This window comes from Sus scrofa, chromosome 3 (assembly GCF_054392235.1).
Source record: "Sus scrofa isolate SSC_HxYL_T2T_F1_AM1 chromosome 3, Sscrofa_HxYL_maternal_Yorkshire_Landrace_v2.0, whole genome shotgun sequence".
Lineage (NCBI taxonomy): Eukaryota > Metazoa > Chordata > Mammalia > Artiodactyla > Suidae > Sus > Sus scrofa.
Window position 1 is genome coordinate 661,260 of NC_139385.1, and position 19,431 is coordinate 680,690.

Consider the following 19,431-nt stretch of genomic DNA (forward strand, 5'->3'; position numbering starts at 1 on the left):
GTAGAGCCTCCTCGGATGCATAATGAGCGTATCAGCAGCTGCCGGGAGGAGGGGCGCTCAGGGAGAGCCATGTGTGGAGGCTGAGATGGTCCCAGAGCTCAGGGAACGGACCAGCACAGAACTACACGCGCCTGCACCAGTGACAAGCCCCTGGCTCGGCTGTCAGACTAGAGTCAAGGAAAACGTAACCGCTGGGGAGAAGCGGACAAAGGGTACACGGGACTTCTTTGCTATTTTTGCAATTTACTGGGAATTTATATATATATATATATATATATATATTTAAAAAAGAGTTCCCATTGTGTCTCAGCGGGTTTAAGAACCTAACAAGTATCCGTGAGGATGCAGATTCAATCCCTGGCCTTGCCCAGTGGGTTAAGGACCTGATGTTGCTGCAACAGCGGCTTGGATCTGGCGTTGCTATGGCTGTGGTGTAGCCCGGCAGCTACAGCTCCAATCTGAACCCTAGCCTGGGGACTTCTATATGCCACACACGTTTGGCCCTCAAAAACAAACAAACAAACAAAAAACCCCCCAAAAAACTATTCACAATAGCCAAGACACTGAAACAACCTAAATGTCCATTGACAGATGCATGGATTAAGATGTGGTATATATACGCACGATGGAATACTACTCAGCCATGAAAAAGAACAAAATAATGCCATTTGCAGCAACATGGATGGAACCAGAAATTCTCATATTAAGTGAAGTAAGTTAGAAAGAGAAAGTCAAACACCATAAGATATCACCTATATTTGGATTCTAATACATGGCACAAATGAACCTTTCCACAGAAAAGAAACTCATGGACTTGGAGAATAGACTTGGGGTTGCCAAGGGTGGGGGGGAGGCAGGGAGGAGGGAGTGGGATGGACTGGAATCTGGGGTTAAGAGTTAATAGTTAAAAACTATTGCATTTGGAAAGGGTAAGCAATGAAATCCTGCTGTATAGCCCTGGGAACTGTATCTAGTCACTCGTGATGGAGCAGGATGGAGAATGATGTAAGAAAAATAATAAGTATATATACGTACAACTGGGTCACTTTGCTGTACAGTAGAAACTTGACGGAACACTGCAAACTAATTACAATGAAAAAAAATAAAAATCATTAAAAAAAACCCCAAAAAAACCCCAAAACTATGGCTCGGATTTATCCCTGGCCCGGGAACTTGGACGTGCAAAAAGAACTTCCGAAAACACAAAAGAAGCAGCGTGTGCACCTCCACAGCCTGGGCAGCAGGCTTGGCTGGGGCTCTGAGGACTGTCCCCCCCGCGAGCTGCCCTCCTGGCGAGGAAGGAGGCGTCGCACTTCCTGACCAACGCCCGGCATCCAGCCCCAGCGCTGAGCCCACGTTTTTCTCTGCAGGGAGCCTGCATGCTTGGTCCCCTTGACCTTGACGAGTGACCTGGGATAGAAAACAAAGACCCCCCCAGCCCCTCCTGAGGCCTGGGTCAGGGGCCCGCGCCCTGGGTAAGAGGGTGCCTCCCAGCTTCAGCACTGCGCCCCGGCCACGCCCGCACAGCAGGTGGCTGACGCTCTGGCCCCAGTACCAGCCACGCAGACGGACTCTGGGCCATGATCCTGGGACCTCGTTCCCCCTCCTCGCCTCTGAGCTGTCTGCAATGATGGTTTTTTATGGTTTGGAAAGAGAAAACCTCTGAGAAGGAAGACAGGCTCTGTCCCGCAACCTCAGCTTCGGTGCACATGCAGGAGAGGTCGGGGCCGACGGCACCCGCGTTAAACCAGAAACCACCCAACCAGCTGCCCCAGCGCTGAGGGCCACGGGAGGACGGAGGTCCCTGTCGACCACAGACTGGACGCCGAGCCAAAGCATGTGGCCGTGGACCAGGCCAGCTCGGGCTCCTGCAGGAGGAGTGCGTGACCACACGTGTGGGTGGAGAGCGGGTGGCCCCGGCGCACCCAGGCCCGGCAGCTGCGCTGCTGTCCCTCTCGCCTCTGTTATGCAGAGTCTGGCCACTCTCTGTGTCCAACAGTGAGGCCGGTGGTGCCCCCCTCCCCTCGCCCCAGACCCCCCACCCTCTCTCCTCACAGCACCGCTACCACTTCCACACGGCTCACAAGTGATCCACGTATCCTACACGCTGCCCTGAATTTTATTTGTGTTAAGTCTCCAGGAGTTCCACACGACATTCTGATTGTCTTTCTTCCTTGGGCTTTGGCTCCCCCCCCGCCCCCCCCACATCATATGGAGGTTCCCGGGCTAGGGGCCGAATCAGAGCTACAACTGCCGGCGTATGCCACAGTCACAAGCACCATCAGATCCAAGCCGCGTCTGCAACCTACACCGCGGCGCAAGGTGATGCCACCAGATCCTAAACCCACTGTGGAAGGCCTGGGATCGAACCTGGCTAGTAACCACCGGGATATGGGTTCCATCCCTGGCCTCGCTCCGTGGGTTCAGGATCCAGCGTTGCCGTGAGCCATCGTGTAGGTCACTGACGAAGCTCAGATCTGGTGTTGTTGAGGCTGTGGTGCAGGCCGGCGGCTACAGCTCCGATTTGATCCCTAGCCTGGGAACCTCCATATGCCACACTTGAAGCCCTAAAAAGAAAAAAAAAACCCCGTGCAACTGAGCAGAATAGCTCTTTCTAGGTAACAGAACGTGGTCATTGACCGTATCATCGGGGAGCTGGACTGTGAGTTCCTGCCTAGAAACACGGCAGAAAAGCGACTCTGAGGCTGCGTCCTGCAAGCCGGACCACTCGACTTCCCACGGGCTCCTGTGATCCCTCCCCGTCCCGTCCCAGCTCCGAGGTAGAATCCGGCTTGTAGAAAACCACCCCTGAATGAGCCCCTGTAGCCACAGCAGCACCCCCTTGCCCTGGGGACAGGGAGCCCTCGGACTCAGCGCTGACCCGGCTGCAGGCCGAGACGGCCGCAGGGCCCTGCGGAGGTCGGTTCCTCTCGGGGCCTGAGCTTCTGCACCTTCAAGTGGAGCTGACAGAGCTTCCCTGAGGAGCTGGGTGTCACTGGGAAAGGGGCCACCAGGGGCCCTGCCCCAAGCCCCAGCCGTCTGCTCTGGTCAGCTGGCCTGGCCTCTTGATGCCTGGCCACGTGGCCACTAGGAGCCCCAGTCACATGGAGAGGCTGGGCTTCAGAGAGCCCGGGCCCGGCCAGCTGCTGGGGCCCCAACTCCCCCAGAGAACAAGCAGACTCAGCGCCTGGTTCTCTCGGACTCAACAGCCAACGTGGCTGAACAGCTGGTACCAGGAAGCTCAGCCTTGTGGGGCTAGGCTACAGCTCCCCGAGGTCACCCTCACAGCATCCGTGGGGACAGAGGCACCAGGGCCTTCCCCGCCCGCCCACCGGCAGTGGGCTGCCTGCTCTCCCCGCAGCGTGCTCCCTGGGCCAGCATCCTCGCCTCAGTCTCCCGGCTAGGGGCCTGGGGAGACGGCCAGGCTGGTGGCCCACCCCACAGGCCAAGAGTCAAGAAAGGGACAGGGAGGGCAGGCCACGGTGCCCTGCCGCTCCCCGGCACCCAGGTGCCATTGGGTATCACAGGGGCTCTCAGAGAAGCCACACTTTCAAGACCCAAGAAGCACCACCAAGGCCGCGATGGGGCTGCTGGGTGTGCGGAGTGCCCGCTGGCCACAGGCCAAACAGGGCGCAGGCACAGGGGCCCCGAGTGGGGCTGAGGCCTGGCCTGGTCAATCCCAGCTAGCCAGTCCGTCTCTGAGCTGACCAGCCACACCCCTCTGCCACCCCCTGTCCCCGGCACCCCTGGGGCTCACTCAGGAGGACCAGGGTGCCACTTCGCCCTGGCCTGGGGCTCCGGAAGGGCGGGCCAAGTCAGTGCACTGACCTGTCGGAGCCACAGCTCTGTCCCTGGCTGGTTCAGCCGGGCCAGAGAGGGGGCAGCTCCGGCAGGGCTGACCGGCTGTGGCACCACTGCCCTCCGGGGCCCCCCACCTAAAATGCCACTCGGCTCGGCACATGCTCAGACACCCGGGCTGGGCGCATCCCGTGTTGACAGTGGGGAGATCTGCTTCCTTGGCAGACAGAAAAGGGGCTGTCAGAAGGCACGGGCCGGAATTTGGGAAGGAAGACCGTGCAGAGAGGCAGCTGCCCCGGCAACGGTGACGCTACCACGCACCCAGCTCTCAACCGCCATCCACCCCCCCCCCCCGGCCTCCCAGGCTGGGCCTCGGCTCCCAGAAAGCTGCCCACGCTTCCTTCCCAACGTCTGCGACAAGTTCCCAGGGTCCTGAGCCGCGCGCAGTGATAGAGCCACAGACGTCAGAACACTCAGCCTTGCGACCAGCCGCATCTTCGAGAACCACGGGAACTCTGAACGTTCCTTGGGTTCCCTGGTGGCTCCGTGGGTTAAGGATCCGGCATTGTCACTGCTGTGGGGCGGGCTCGACCCCTGGCCCTGGAACCTCTGCATACGCCGTGGGTGCAGCCCCCAATCGACATCCATTCCTTGCTCGCGGCACACACTTCACACAGTAGCCGACTCCTCAGGAGGCGTGAAATCGGTCACAAGTGCCTCTCTGCAAGGAAGACCCGCCTGTCTCCCCAGCTAAGGCGGCTGTCACCTTCCACGTCACCCCCGAGGGAAGGACCAAATGCAGACCCTGGCCAGCGGTCCGGAGTCGCCTGGCGTGGATCGTAGCCTCTCGTGTCGGCGGCGGCCGCAGGACAGCCAGGAAGGCGGGTGAGCAGCCCACCGTCCATCCACGAGGAGGCACCTCTGCAAGCTCAGCAGAGCCCTGGCTGGCTGGAGTCTCCCTTCTCTCCACGGAGCGAGGCGCCCAATTACGGCACCAGTGCCATGAACACAGTGTGTGCAGCGGCAAAGGCAGAGGCCCCGGGGCCCAGGAGCACACGGATGCCCGTGGGGCTCTTGCCAGCAACACAGAGGGAGGCCGCCTCCACGTGGTTTTCAGAACTCGGCACCAGGCTACAAGGCTGTCACAGTCAGAAACTCAGGAATCAGGACCAGCTGCACACACCTCCCGCCCCCAGGACGGTGCGGCTGTCCCCGTAGACACCCGGCCTTGCCAGGGGCTGGCCCGCACTCCGGGGAGCAGGCAGCCGCAGGCTACAGAGCTGGAGCCCCGCAGAGCCTGTTTCCATCCCCACTGCTGGCCTCGGCCGGGGGGTGGGGCCGCCCCGAAGATGCCCCCCCCACCAAGCACCTGCTTGCCAGGGGCAACCTTTCTCTGTAGACGAGGCCGTCGGGTGGCGGAGGGCTGAGGGGCTCCACCGTCACTGTGTTGTCACAGTGACGACCAGGCACAGGGCACCCCACGGGCAGCCCTCCTTGAGCCTGGCATCCCAGGGACTCCGACCAGGAAGTCTGGGGTCCAAGGCCTTTCACAAGCAAAGACATGCCTTGGGCAGGTTGCTAGGCTGACCCTAAGGCCCAAGCCCTGATCTGGAAGAGACCCCTGGGGGCGAGCCCTGCTCCTGCTCTGCCTGGGACCCTGGACAAGCTGCTTAAACCTTCCGAGCCTCAGTACAATTTAAAACGAGATTATTTGTTGGATCTCATTGACGGGTAAGGTATGTTTCCTTTAACAGCGAAATGAACATGCTTCTTAAATGGACAGGGTCAAGGCTGCTTTGGTGGCTGGTAGCGAGCTGATGCGCACGTGGAAGTAACAGAGCCGCAGGTTTGGTGAAACATGGGGTGGGTACCTCCAAGAGCTGCCCTGAGGACCCAGGGCAGAAGTGGGCGCAGAGCACGCGCCCCTCACTGTCGGGGGTCGGTGCCGGCGGACGGGACTGCCCTTGCCCCATCATTGGACACCCACTGCCACACAGACCCCACATGGAGGTGGGGGACAAGTCACAGTAACAACGAGGCCAAGGGGGCCTACAAGGGACTGGACAAGGATGAGATCTGGCCCTGCCCTTCCGCCGCAGCGATTCAGGTCCCCCAGAGGACTCGCTCCGACGGGGGGTCAGGAAGCTGTCGTGTCCTGCACAGGGGGCCCAGCCGGCAGGGCCACAAGGCCCAGGACCAACCTCCGCTGCTATTCTCGTCATCGCTGCTCCATTCAAGCCCTGGTCACACAGCACACCTCCGCTAACTAGGACTTTCAGAAAGACGTGTTCTTGGGACCGGCTCCCGGACAGGCAGGCTGCTAGGAGTCGAGCGTCCTAGGTGAGGAGACGGCCTCCTTCTTGCTACTTTCCCGACATTTCATTGTAACAGCAGCTTCAGGATTACTTCGGCTGCGAGCCACCGCTGTCTCTTTAAACGCTTTCCTGCGGCCGGTTGTTTACAAAGAAATTCCTCAAGGCAGGAAGGAAGGCGTGAATCCGGGCAGGAGCAGGTGCGCGGACAGCCCTCGAGGGCGGGGCGGGGGCGTCTGGGCGCCGCCGATTAGGGCGCGTTGGGACTCAGCGCGCCGGCCCCGCGCGGACCGCGGCCGGCCCCTCGGCCCCCACGCGGGCCCCGGGCCAGCGCGGCGCCCGGCGGGCCGGGGGGCGGGGCGGGGCCGGGGGCGGGGCGCGCCGGGCGCGGTCACGTGTGGACACAGGCCCGCGCGGCGTGCGCGCCCAGAGCCTCCCCAGCCCCGCCGCCGTGCGCCCCGCGGCGACCGCGCGGCCCTGCGAGCCGGTGAGTGGGCGCCGAAGGCGGGGTGGGGGCGGTCGGGCGCGCGGGGCGGCGGCGTGGGGGGGGGGGAGGCTTCGGCCCTCGGGGAGCAGCCCCGCCCTGGCGCGGTGCCCCCCGCGGTGGGGGGCGCTGTCCCCCGTCCGCGGCTGCCCTGTGGCCGTGCGGAGCCCAGGCCGGGCCGTTGCCCCGCGGTCATTCCCCTGTCCGGTTCCTCCCCCGCTCCGCTCCGCGGGGCTGACTGCCTTCCCCGGGCACCGCGGCAATAACTTTGGACTCCTTCTTCGATTACAAAATTGGAGTAAGTTCTGGAAGGCCATCGAAACGGTGGCAGCAAGTGTCCTTAACGGTCTCAGACACGGGATAAAAATATAAAGTCCCCTGGAAAGCCTAAGAGGGCAGTGCCCCCTAAGCCTGCCCACAGCAGGAAAGCCAACACCAGGTCCGAGACGCCTGGGAGCTGGTCTCTGGCTGGGCTGTGGTGCCAGTGTGGGAGTCCAGCAGGGCAGCGAGTGTGGAGGAGGGTGAGGCTGTGTGTGACTGTCCTGAGCAGCGCCTGTCCTCTGATGGCCCTTCCGCGCTGGCCGGGCACCCGGCAGCTCCCGGCCACCTGGACACAAGCAGCTGCTTATCTGCGCCGCAGGAGCCCCCCTCCCCGCCCCTCGGCGTCTAGCAGAGGCTGGGCTCCGTAGCGGTGGCAAGCGGCTCGCTCGCGCCAGAGTCTGAGTGAGGCGATCCTGACCCTGCTCCCAGGCTGCTCCCCCACCGTGGGGACCGGACCCTCGAACATCCTTAACCAGGCCCTCTCCAGCCACCATTAGGAACTCTGCCTCTGGAGTTCCCATCGTGGCGCAGCAGAAACGAATCCGACTAGGAACCATGAGGTTGCAGGTTCGATCCCTGGCCTCGATCCGTGGGTTAAGGATCCGGCGTTGCCATGAGCTGTGGTGTAGGTCGCAGATGCAGTTTGGACCCAGTGTGCTGTAGGGCGGCAGCTGTCGCTCCGATTGGACCCCTAGCCTGGGAACTTCCATATGAACTGAACTGTGCCTGCCTTGGGCCTGGTGACACTCTCCCTGGCCCGCTGCAGAGCCGAGGACCCTCTCGAGGGTCCAGCTCTCCAAGCCTGAACCTCTCCTGTCTTCCTAAATGAAGGCCTCTAGAGGGAAAAGGCTTTTCGAAAGCACAGCTTCTGGCTGGTGAGAGCACGCTCTCCTACGTTGCAGACAGGACGCTGAGGCTGGGCACCCCCCAGGGGCCACTGCCTTCCTGCCTCCTGGCGGGGGGTGGGGGTGGTGGTGGAAACACTCTGAGTCGTTTCACCCTGGCTTGGGGTCCCTGCGGCTCAGAAGCTCCTGGCAGGTGGATGGTGGCAGCAGGACACATATATCCACCTGATGCGAGTGTTGGGGGTTTTCGGGTAGAATGTAGAACAGGGTACAGCTGTTCTCCTGCTGGGAGATGTGCGGTGATGACAGGTGGGAAGGGGCCCGGCTGCTTTCTGGGGCAGGGAGAGGAGGGCACCCACCCCCAGGCCCTAGGATGCCATTTAGAGAAGCAACGTGCTGCCCAGCCTTTCAGGCCCCGGCTGTGCACCAGAGCCAAGTCTTGGCGGCCGAGCAGTCGTCCTAGTGCATGTGACAGAACTGTGCTGCTTCCTCCTGAAACCTCCCATCGAGCCATTTCCCTTTGATGACTGCTGGCTCCTCAACTCTCTAAGGCTAAAGCCTCTTGCATAACTGGGCTGCCCCAGGCTGCATCTGTCCACAGGGTCTCACGGGCCTAGGGCCCCAAAATACCACCCAGGCATCAGAGCAGAGTGGCTCCTTGCGAAGGCCACCTCTCGAGCAGCAGAGGGACAGGGTGAAATGGGCCAGGGGTCCTCTGTGTCCCCAGCACGTCCACCCTGCGTCCCCCTTCCTCTCATACATGCGGACAGGAGGGCGGAGGGCACCCGGGAGGTTCCCGGTTTTCATTCCAGCGGAGGAAGCAAGGGTTCCCGTTAGAGCAGATGCAATGAGTAAAAACAACCGCTGGTTCCTCCCCTGGAAAGAACCAGAGGCGGGAAAAGATGGGTGGCTGTGAGCACCGCCCGCAGGTGAGAGCTCACCCGTGAAAGCTGGGCTGGGCGCCGGGTCTGGAGTGGAGACCTGAGCTCTTCTCAGTCTGGCCCTTGAACTTCTGAGGGGGTCTGTCTCGGTCCCTCCGGTCAGGGGTACCCGCAAGGAGCACTGGCCTCAAACCCCGCTGGTCAGGGAGCCCACGAGGCAGGAGCTAGGGCGCTACCCTAGAGCACACGCCCCATCAGCCTCGGGGGAGAGGAGGCCTGGGGCCCGGTGCCAGCAGACATGCCCACTCTCTTCCATGGAAAACCAGAGGCAGCCTCGTTTATGCGTCTGAGCCAAGCTGCCCAGTTCACTCACTGCCCTGTGAGTCAGAACCGTAGAAAGCGGAAGATGCAGAACTCAAAACAAGCCATCTCTGTACCGACGCCCCTCGCCTCAGCCCAGGAAGGCATGGCGTCTGTGATAGGAATCAGCCTGCGTGGGCGCTCCACGCTCAAAACCCATCCAACAGCAGCCCTTCCGAGCTCTGGCTTCTACCAGCTGGACGGTCACTGTAGTTAGAGCCTCTGCCCGTTAATTCAAAAGGAAATAAACATTCAGGAGTCCTTTTCAAAGCATCTCAATGACTCCAGAACAGTGAGCTGCAGGCCAGGCCCTGTGCACAGCCGGTCTCCGGACAGTCAGCTGGGCCCAGCTGTCTGCCCACCACGGCGCACCACCCCGGCCGCCCTGTCTGCTCTCCCTCGGCACCGGGGGCTCTGCTGCTCCCTTGGGGTGGGGCCTCCGACCCCCGCTCACGCAGCCTTTGCTCCAGACCCGGCCGGCCAGGCTGCGGGCAGAAAGCAAGGACCGAGTGGCCCCTTCGGTGGGAACCAGAGGGTGCAATGGAGCAAGGCCAGTGACCGTGGAGGGGTGGCTGCTGGTGCGCATTTCGCTGGCTCCGTGTGTGTACACGCCCACGCTCGTGCACGCACGCTCACACAGGAGCCCCTGACCATCACGGCTGCCGGCCACACCACGGCAGCCCAGCGCGGGTCCCCGCTCCCTGCCCGACTGCTGCTCTGACCTGCTGCTGGCCTCCTGTTGCCTTGGAGATGACCACGTACCTCAGCCCTGGATTTTCGCAAAAGCTTTGTTAGCTGCCTACAGACCTGCACTTTTGAAGAGTTCATTTATACAACTCTGGGCTCTTTTTAAAAAAGCCTAGGAGGAAAGACCCGGGGGTGTGCTCCTGGCCGGCCATGCGTGAGAGGGGCCTCGGGCCATCTGTCATGACCAGGGATGGGCCTGCAGGGCTGGGACCCCAGCTCAGCCAAGTGCAGCCACAGAGCCTGTTTGCTGTCTGGGCGGCATGGAGACCCCAGAGGTGAGCTGCCCGGCAGCACCTCTCCCCGGGGGAGCGCACACGTGGCCTGTGACCTCAGTGGACAGCAGCCCTGCGGGGAAGCTGGCACGGCGGCCTCCTGAGCAGTGGAGACGGGGAAGGAGGCGCAGCCCCGCTCCCCCCCACGCCTGCCCCTCCCAACCCCCGCCCCGCCAGGATGTGCCCGCTCGACGGCCTGGGGGGGATTTTCCTGAACTGGGGTGGGGGACGGAGGGAGTAGGCTGCCGGCCTCGCTGCAGCCAGGCAGCCATGCAGAGTCACTCCTCCCCGCAGCCCACAGGCCGGGGCTCCCACCAAGCGGCCTCGGTCCCTCCTGCGGATGTGTCCAAGCTGCTTCCTCAACACACGACCACTGAATAGGACGGGCTCTCAGCACACTTGTCGCGGTCCATTCCACTCGGCTGCCTGGCCTGCTGGCGACCCCCCAGCCCCAGCCGGTTGTCAGGACCCTGGTGTCAGGGCTTCTGGACCTCTGGGCAGAGGCGTGGCCTCTCAGCCCATCTTTCCTATGGCTTGGCCACGCCCCGGGGCCCGCTCTCTAAGCCTGGGACCCTCGGGGCGTCCGACGCGGGCCTCCTGGGTGCCCAAGGGGAAGCACCTGCTCAGGGCCCAGAGCAGAGCAAGGAGCCAGCAAGGAGCGGGGCCCCAGGGGGTGGGGCTCGGCCGCCCCACCTTGTCCTGCCACAGCCCACCTCGGGTCCCACAGCCTTGGTCCCCTCTTGGTGCCTGCAGCGTCTCCCGGCCTGAGCCTGGAGCAGACAGCTCTTCAGTGCCACGTGGTGAGGGGACAGCCCCACCAGGGAGCTTCCCACCCAGCAGCCCCCTGGAGGGGCTCACAGTGTAGCCGGGGGGGGGGGGGGGGCGGCTGAGCCTCCCAGGGCGAGAAACAGGCAAATCCTGGAGAACCTCTCTGCTGGAGACAAGCCCTGCAGCCAGAGGGAGCAGAAGAAGACAGCTCTCGTGCACAGAAGTACTTGTGCTGAGTGATGTCTCCCCGCCGAGGGTCTAGGAGAAGACTCCGGAAACAGCCAAGGCCTCAGAAACCTGGATGGCGGCGGGACGGGATCCTACAAGGCTCTGTCCCTTGGGCCTCCCACACTGTCACCTCCCCGGCCCCTCCCTCGGACACCCACAAGCGCTGACCGGTCTCACCCCTTCCACGTCCTCCTGAGGGGCCAGCCACAGGTCACCCCACCAGCTCGCGGAGGCCGATGGCAGCGACGCAGCCAAGTGCCGCAAGTGGACGCCAGCTCTTCTGACCGTGAACCTCTGGCCTTGGAGCCTCAGCCTGGCTTCCCTCTAGAGAAGGGAGCCTCTGTGCTGCAGAAGTGGTGCCCGCGACCTGTTCCCTCAAAGGCTTCCCTCGGCCCCGGGGCCCCCCCAGCACAAGTGGGCAGGGAGGGCTCGGCCCCGTCACGCGCGACGCAGCGCCCCTCCCAGCCCCCGCGGGCCAGCTGGTGCATCGCGACCTGCCCGACTGCCCGGCCCTCTGAAGTTTCCGCGATGAAGCGTGACCACAGAGCTCCAGCCTCTCTCGAGGCGGCCTCTCCGTGACGTGCTGGAGCGAGGGAGGCCAGGAGCAGATGCCTCAGTGTCAGGGGCGAGGTTCCAAGTCCGCCGAGCGCCCCCCGCCCGCCCCTCCCCGGGGCGCTGCTCTCCGCTCAGCTCCGCCCCGCAGGGCCCTCTGCACCCGGGCTGGAGCTGCCGCACAGCCCTCCCGCAGGCTGCCCTCCTCCGCCCTCCAAGGACCCTCCCCGGCGCCGTAACACCCTCCCCGCCTCCTCCAACAAGCCCGGCCGAACACGCGCTCCACCAGAGCCTCGCCAGGACCAGGCGGGAGAGCGGGGGAGCGGGCAGCGCAGCTTGTGAGGGCTGCTGCTTCCCGGGTGTGATCGAAGCCGCTAGAAAGAGCGGGCTGCAAGTCAGTTTCCGAGCAGGAATGAACGCTCTCACGGGAAAAGCGGGACAGAGTTATGACCGAACCGTCTCAGACAACCTGGGCCAAGGGCCAGTGCCCGGCCTGCAGAGCCAGCCTCCTGGCGCGTGGGCCTCCCACAGCCCCCCCGCCCCCGCCAACACCCAGGGTCTCAACTGCCCTGCTGCCGGCATCACTGTGAACCCAGTGGCAGCACGCCCGCACGTGCCAGGCATGCCCCTGCTTGTGGACCAAGCAGTCTTGGGTCCACAGGACACGCGCGCACCTGCTGCAAGACAGAAGCAACCACAGGCCAGGCTCCCGAGAGCGAGGAGTGGGCCGTGTGGAGGGAGGGGGGCAGCACAGGGCTCTGGCTCCTAAAAGCTGCCCTGGGAGGAACGAGGGCCCTGACCAGAAGGGGGAGGGGCGGGCCAGAACCAGGACCCCTCGGAAGTGGCACGGCCGGGCTGGACGGAGCCGGAGCCCACCCAGGGACCCTGGGGTGGTCCTCTGGGAGAGGCGGGACAGGCGGTTGGGGCCCTCCTGACGTCTCATCTGATGAAGGGTCTGGGGAGAGGCCCGGCGTGGGCACTGCACCGAAGGAAACGGGGTGGTTTCGGAGGCTGGGAAAAGCGTGGGGGGGGGGGTCGCCAAACCAGCCAGTGTGCGTCTGGAGGTCTGCCTGGCGGAGACGGGAGGCAGAGCAGTGGCCGGGCAGCCGGTCAGGGTGGGGGCAAGGAAGAGGAATGGAGAGGAGCCCGGCGGGCAGCGCAGTGGCGGGGGACTGTCCTGACCGGGGGTTGTCAGGAGGGTCCCAGGGGCAGGGTGTCTGGACAGGAGGACACTGGGGTCCTAGCTGATCCTGAGCCCTTGAACTGAGGGGCGGCAGCAGGTGATGGGGGGTGCCAGAAAGTGGAGTGATCCTGCCACTTGGGGAGAATGTGGCAGCTTTCGTTAGAGAACCGTGGGCGGTGGAGCGTCCAGCACCACCAAGGCGGCCCCCGAGGCACTGGAGCAGGGCCGGCCCTCGTGGACTGCCTCGGGGCAGGGCTGCGGAGAGGGCCCTTCCTGGAATCCTGGTCTGCACACTGCCTGCCGCCCAAGTTCCTCCTTCTCGGGAAGGAAGTGAGCAGAGAGCTGGGTGACTGGAAAGACAGCCCGGCCCAACCCTGTGCGGACGGTGGGAGCCAAGCCATTGTTCTCAGGCCCTCTCCCCAGACAGGCTGGGGGGGGGGCCTGTTCCCGATTCTGACACTCTCGAGACCAGAGCAGGAAGGGAAGCCGGCGACCGCAGGGGAGGAGGCAGGACCAGGCGCTGTGCCAGGAGGGCTGGCCTGCAGGGGGCCTGGCACGGGTCACAGGTGTGGGGCGGCAGGGAGGGCCTTCCTGCAGGAGCAGGGAGGGGACCCGCACAGGGCAGGACGGCCACCCCCGCCAACACCCCCTGGGACACCAGGCTGTGACGACGGTGACCAGCTGCCTTGTCACTGGGGCAGGCGGACACTTCCCGACATGACCAGTGCTCTGGGTCACTGTGCTGCCTGCAAGGTGGCCCCCCAGCACCAGGCTGGAGAGGACGCTGTGCTGGTTTCGAGCCAGGCGGCCTGCGCGCGTCCTGGTGACACAGCCCTGTGACGGCGGCAGCTCCCGTCTGCTTCCTTCCTCCTCCCGCTCAGCCTCGTCCTCACACGGGTGATGGGTGCTGCCCACTTTAGAAAACGCCAGGCACTTGCGTCCGCCTGATGAGGCAGCACCCTCACAGGTGTCCCTGCTCCAGGACCTGCCACCTGGAGAAACGAAGGGACAGGCGTGCCAAGTGTCATGTTTAGAGGGACCGGGAGCAAATGAATGCCGGCACCGTGCAGCCTGTGACGAGTATTCGAGATCAGAACCGCCCTCGTGGCTGACCTGTGACAGGTGCACCCAGAGCTGCTTGTAGCTTATGGGGGAAAGTTTCAAAAGTTCGGTGTCTACGAGCTGCCGGCAAACAGCTCAGGCGGGTTTTTACTCTAAGATCCTGCACTGGGTGGGCGAGCCGGCGCCACGCACCTGAGCCCTTGGAGGGGACTCTGGCCGGATTGGCTCCACGTGACCGTCTCCCAGGAATCAGGCCATTCTTTGGCTGGGGCAGGGGCCCCTCATGGCAGCTCTGCCCTCCTGGGCCGTGGCCCATGGAGCTGGGGGTGCCCTCCACGCGCGACGCTGACCCAGCAGGGGGCTGGCCTCCTGCCCCTCGGTTTCCAAAGGTTTCCTCCTGGCTGCACCTGCCCTCGGGATAGAGCCATCCAGGAGGGCAGGGCAGCAGGGGACCACCCACCCACATGGGGGCCCCCAGACACAGACTCACAGCCCCAGAGGCTGTAAATGGGAGGGGCCGCTCCATCTGCCCTGGGAGGAGGGTTGGCGTGAGGCCCCGGGGCAGACACAGGCGGTGCCCCCCTACACCTGCGCACACAGCATGGGGGAGGGGACCAAGTGAGGTGGGGAGTCAGGCTGCAGTTCCGCCCCTGCGAGGGGGGTGGCGTGGGAGTGACCGTGGGGGGGATGTTCCGGGCAGACCCCAGGAGCCCTTGGAGGCCCTGTGAGCTGGGTAAGGCTGGGCAGAGGGGGACTTGGCTACAGGCTGGTCATGGCACTGAAAGGCCACTCTGGTGGAGCAGCTCTCCAGCCACCTTCAAAGCTTAGGCTCGCAATGGGCAGGAGCTGCGAGGGGGGCGGGGGGGGACTGGCATTGAACCCGTGGGCAGGGCGCTGCTCCTCTGCCTGGAGCACCCGCCTTCCCCAGCCCCCAGCCTGGGGCGCTGGAGCAAAGGCCCTGTGTCCCTGAGGTGGGCCAGATGCTCCCGCAGAAGGTGACGGGGCCAGCACGTGGGCAGCAGGCCGACACCCCCACACCCAGCGTCCCTCCTGCCCACCGCGTCGGCCCGAGCATTGGCCCTCACGGCCTCGCCGCTGGGGTGCCACACATCCCGCGCCTGCTCCCAGCACAGGCTCTTCCGCGGGGTGGGGACCAGGCAGCCAACAGCAGGGTGAGTCCTCACGTGTCCCCAGATCTGGGGATGCTGTTTCTCTCCTCGCGGAGCTGGCGGTCTGGCCGGGTCAGAACGGTCTGAGCGGACCGTCGGGTCCTTCCTCTACAGTGGTCCCCCTGCCAACGCCCGGTCCCGCACTAGAAGTCCAGCCATGTGCCAGGACCCCTCTTCATCTGCCAGGCTGGGAGGGAGCACGGGACATGCCAGGGCCAACGCCACTGACCCTGGGTGCTGGTGCCCAGGCTCACGGAACCCGTGGGGACCACACAGGTCCACTTGTGAGGCTGCTGAGGCGGTGGGAGGCAGCAGGAGGCGGCAGGTTTCTGGGCATCAGGCATGGGGGCGCGGGGGGCAGGGGAGTGGCAGGTTCCGATGGATGAAGCGGGAAACAGGGATGCGCCCAGCTGGGCGGCGGCCGCCTCGCTGGCAGAAAGGCTGCCGTTCACAGAGGGGCTACCCCGGGGTCCTCCATGGGCCTTTCCCACCTTGGCCCCATCACTGCCGTGACAGCAGGTGGGGTACAGGCCGAGAGCGGGGCAGGCGCCGCCCTGTCTGGGGTGCCAGCGGCCCCGGGGGCAGCGTCTCTTTAACTTGCTTTCAGTCAAGAAGGTGGCGCTGGCCGGGCACGGGCCTCCCCCAGGAGCAGCGGAGGGCAGGCCGGTGGGGGCGTCCAGGACACGGCGGGTGGGGCGGTGGGGGGCTCCCGCCAGGCTCACCGCTGCTCTCCCCACAGCCCGCCATGTGGAGCTGCGGCCCGCTCAACGGCAGCGGCGGCGAGGACCAGCTCCTGTGCCAGCACGCCCAGCGAGCCCTGCCAGCCCTGTCCCTGCTCTACCTGCTGGTCGGCGTCCCGCTGGGCCTCGGCTACAACGCCCTGCTGCTGCTGGTCAACCTGCACGACCCGGCTGGCATGACCATGCCCGACGTCTACTTCGCCAACATGGCTGTGGCCGGCCTGGTCCTCGGCGCCCTGGCGCCCGCGCACCTGCTGGGCCCCGGCGCCTCCGGCTGGGCCGTGTGGGACCTGGGCAGCGAGGTCCGCGTCACGCTGCTCGTGCTGTTCAACGTGTCGGCGCTGGTGGCCCTGTACTCCACGGCGCTGCTCGGCCTGGACTGCTACATCGAGCGGGCCCTGCCCCGCTCCTACATGTCCAGCGTCTACAACACGCGGCACGTGTGCGGCTTCGTCTGGGGCGGCGCCCTGCTCGCCAGCTTCTCCTCGCTGCTCTCCTACATCTGCAGCCACGTGGCAGCCAGGGTGGCCGAGTGCTCCCGGATGCAGGACGCCCAGGCTGCCGACGCCATCCTGGTGCTCATCGGCTACCTGGTGCCCGCCCTGGCTGCGCTCTACGCGCTCGTGCTCATCGCACGGGTCCGGAAGCAGGCCACGCCACTCGACCAGGATGCGGGCGGGCTGGACCCCGCGGCGCACAGGCTCCTGGTGGCCACCGTGTGCACGCAGTTTGGGCTCTGGACGCCTCACTACCTGACGCTCCTGGGGCGCACGGTCCTGGCCGCCAGGGGGAAGCCTGTGGACGGGCAGCATCTGGGGGTGCTGCTCTTGGCCAGGGACCTGTCCAGGCTCCTGGCCTTCTGCAGCAGCTCCACCCTGCCCCTTCTCTACCGCTACATCAACAGAAGCTTCCCCGGTAAACTCCAGCGGCTCCTGAAGAAGATGCACCGTGGCCACCGGAGCTGCTCTTTGGACCAGGCGGGGGCACCGCCCGTGACGGCCTAGACGGCTGCCCCTGGGCTGCGGCCAGCAGATGGCACAGGGCTGGCGGCAAGGCCCACGGTGACCAGGCCGCCCAGGCCCCCGCCCCCGCTCCCGCTCCCTGGGCGGGCGGTGAGGCGAGAACAGAGCTGTAAGAGGCGTCCTCCCTGAAGGCCACGCTCAGGCCAAGGCCACTGTGTCCGAGCGGCAGGTGCGAGTGGTCGGGACGCCCCTCGGCCGCGGGGTGTGAGCTCACCTCCTGTGACACGCGCACCTTTCAGTCCACGCCCTCGACAGCCCGCCTCCCGCAGCCTCGAATGAAGTCGTGAGAGCTCACACCGCTGCCGACACAGGCCCGTTCACACACCCGCTCCCTCCCTCCTACTTGAGGCCTCGTGGAGGGAGGCGTCCGTCCGGTAGGAGAGCCGCGAGGTGTGAAAGCCTCGAGACGAGACGGCGCGCACACGGGCCACGGGCTGTGTTGACCGCTGAGCCCGTTCCCGCCCCAGCTGCCGCCGCGTCACGGAGGGTCTGTCCCAAGCCTGTCTCCACGGTGCACACGGCGTGTCCACAGACTGAAGGAAGAAAGCCACTGCTGGGACCCCTAACCCCATACGAAAGCTGAGGGCGGTGACGTGTCTGGTCGGGGCGGGGCCCACGGGCGGTTCCTGCCTCCGGAACAGATGGAGATGAAGGCGCGTGGCCCTGAAGGTGCACACGGGGGGGCACGGGGCACAGGGCCTTCCCTCCCGCCCGCCGTGTCCGAGCCCAGCCGGGCGTCCCCCCTGCCCTGACCAGCCCCATGGACCCTTCCATGGCCGGCAGGTGCTATAAACAGCGACTTGAAAGACGTTCCCTTCCTCCGCCCGCAAGTCTTTTTGCTTCTTCGTTTCTCTTTTCAGGGCCGCACCCGAGGCATACAGAGGTTCCCAGGCGAGGGATCGAATCGGCGCTGCAGCCACTGGCCTACACCACAGCCAAGCAACGCAGGATCCAAGCCGCGTCTGCGACCCACACCACAGCTCACAGCCAGGCCAGGGATCAAACCCACAACCTCGTGGTTCCCGGTCAGATTCGTTTCCGCTGCGCCACGACGGGACCGCCCACCCCAGGTCATTACGATGAGGGGACAGGCCCACAACCCTCTGGTCCTCGATTCTGAAACCCCGAAAAGCCCTACAAAGATTTGTTTTTCATCGTGCAGCAAAGACACAAGGGTACCTTTCTGAGGAAAGAGGGGGATGGTGGGGCAGCGGCCGAGCCCCGACGTGGTTCTGCGGCATAGTTGGCACGGCGCGGTCAGCTCTGACCCTCAGCCAGGCCGCGAGGAGAGCGAGGCTCTTTGCTGAGACGTCCTGCCGGGAGCTCGCCCGGCCGAGGGCAGAGGCTGGGGAAGCAGCCCCGGAGTCAGCTGCGTTACTTCTACAGGCAGCGTCTCCCCTCCGGGAGGCAGCGTCTCGTGAGCACACGGACCCGCGGCCCCACGTGAACTCGGACAGATGGATCCCCTGCAGGAAACCCGGGTGGGGGGCGGGGGGAGGGCCTGGGAGGCTTCTGGGCTCCTGCCCCTCAGGGGCTGTTCCTCCCTCCCCGAGGCACCTGCCCCCGGGCAGCGTCTGAGGACTCACAGCCGGGCTGGGGGGCGGGCGGGAGGTCCGGGCACAGCAGCCCTCAGGGCCGCTCACCTCGGACCAGGCCCGCTCTCAGCCGGAGAGCCCGCACTGCCACTCGGGTCCAGGGAACGGGCGGGTGCGCAGGCCAGCGGTGGCGGGGTTAAAATAAAAGGATCTGGCCTCATCTTTCTCCTCTGCTGCAGGACCAAGGGCTCCGGGGAAGAGGCTGAGGCCCTGAGGCCCTGCATCCCTCCGCCCAGCTCGTCCTCCCCAGACAGTGGAGGGGCCTAAAACCCCTTTTCAGTGTCTCAGTGGCTTCGGATGCAAGTTCACTGTCTCTGGGGGCCTCCTGAGGTGGCGGGGTCGGGGTGGGGGGCAGCCACGCATTTCTCTGTCCCTTCCCACCCCAGCGTCCACGTCTGCCGGGAACGAGGGCCTTGCGGTCATGCTGGCCACCTGGTCTGCCCTCACGGCCAGGGTCTCGGGCACAGGCCCCGACCCCGTGTGAGGAGCAAGCCCGCCTCCGCCCTGGCCGCTGGCACCACACAACACAGAACCTACCTTCCGTGGACATGCGCTTGGCGATGTCGTGAATTTGCCTGGCTCCCCTCTCCCTGCCCCTGTGTCGCATTCCCCGTCTCTGCCCTATCGCCAAAAAAAGTAATGAATTTTGAGATGTTTACAAGAAAGTGAGCAGCTACTGGAAAATGCCAGTAGCTTGTTTTTTAAATTGGAGTTCCCGTCGTGGCGCAGTGGTGAACGAATGCGACTAGGAACCACGAGGTGGCGGGTTCGATCCCTGGCCTTGCTCAGTGGGTTAACGACCCGGCGTTGCCCTGAGCTGGGGTGTAGGTCGCAGACGCGGCTCGGATCCCGCGTTGCTGTGGCTCTGGCGTAGGCCGGCGGCTGCAGCTCCGATTCGCCCCCTAGCCTGGGAACCTCCATATGCTGTGGGAGGGGCCCAAGAAATGGCAAACACACACACACACACACACACACACACACACACACACACACACAAAACCTTGTTTTTTAAATTGACCAATCCTGTATTTCTCAAGTGTGTTCCCAAGATACCAGGATGTAAATTTCACCTAATGTTCCAAGGTTGTTAAT

At 64.6% G+C, this 19,431-nt stretch overlaps 2 protein-coding genes across 4 annotated transcripts in view; one reads left to right on the forward strand and one right to left on the reverse strand.

Annotated features, from left to right (window-relative positions):
• C3H7orf50 (chromosome 3 C7orf50 homolog) overlaps positions 1–19,431 on the reverse strand; it is a 94,794-nt gene that overhangs the window by 25,649 nt on the left and 49,714 nt on the right. The gene's annotated exons all lie outside the window — the stretch shown is intronic.
• On the forward strand, positions 5,930–18,499 carry GPR146 (G protein-coupled receptor 146). 2 transcript variants are annotated; one of them, XM_021085949.2, is made up of 2 exons: positions 5,930–6,138; positions 15,722–18,499. In XM_021085949.2, the coding sequence occupies exon 2, from the start codon at positions 15,728–15,730 to the stop codon at positions 16,724–16,726; it is 999 nt and encodes a 332-aa protein (XP_020941608.1). In that variant the 5' UTR covers positions 5,930–6,138; positions 15,722–15,727; the 3' UTR covers positions 16,727–18,499. The 2 variants fall into 2 exon arrangements, with proteins under 2 accessions (XP_020941608.1, XP_020941606.1); XM_021085947.2 differs by lacking the exon at positions 5,930–6,138 and adding an exon at positions 6,374–6,597.

Bases quoted from the DNA above. Each gene is read 5' to 3' on its own strand.
- GPR146 (XM_021085949.2), top strand. From the start codon at position 15,728: ATGTGGAGCTGCGGCCCGCTCAACGGCAGCGGCGGCGAGGACCAGCTC.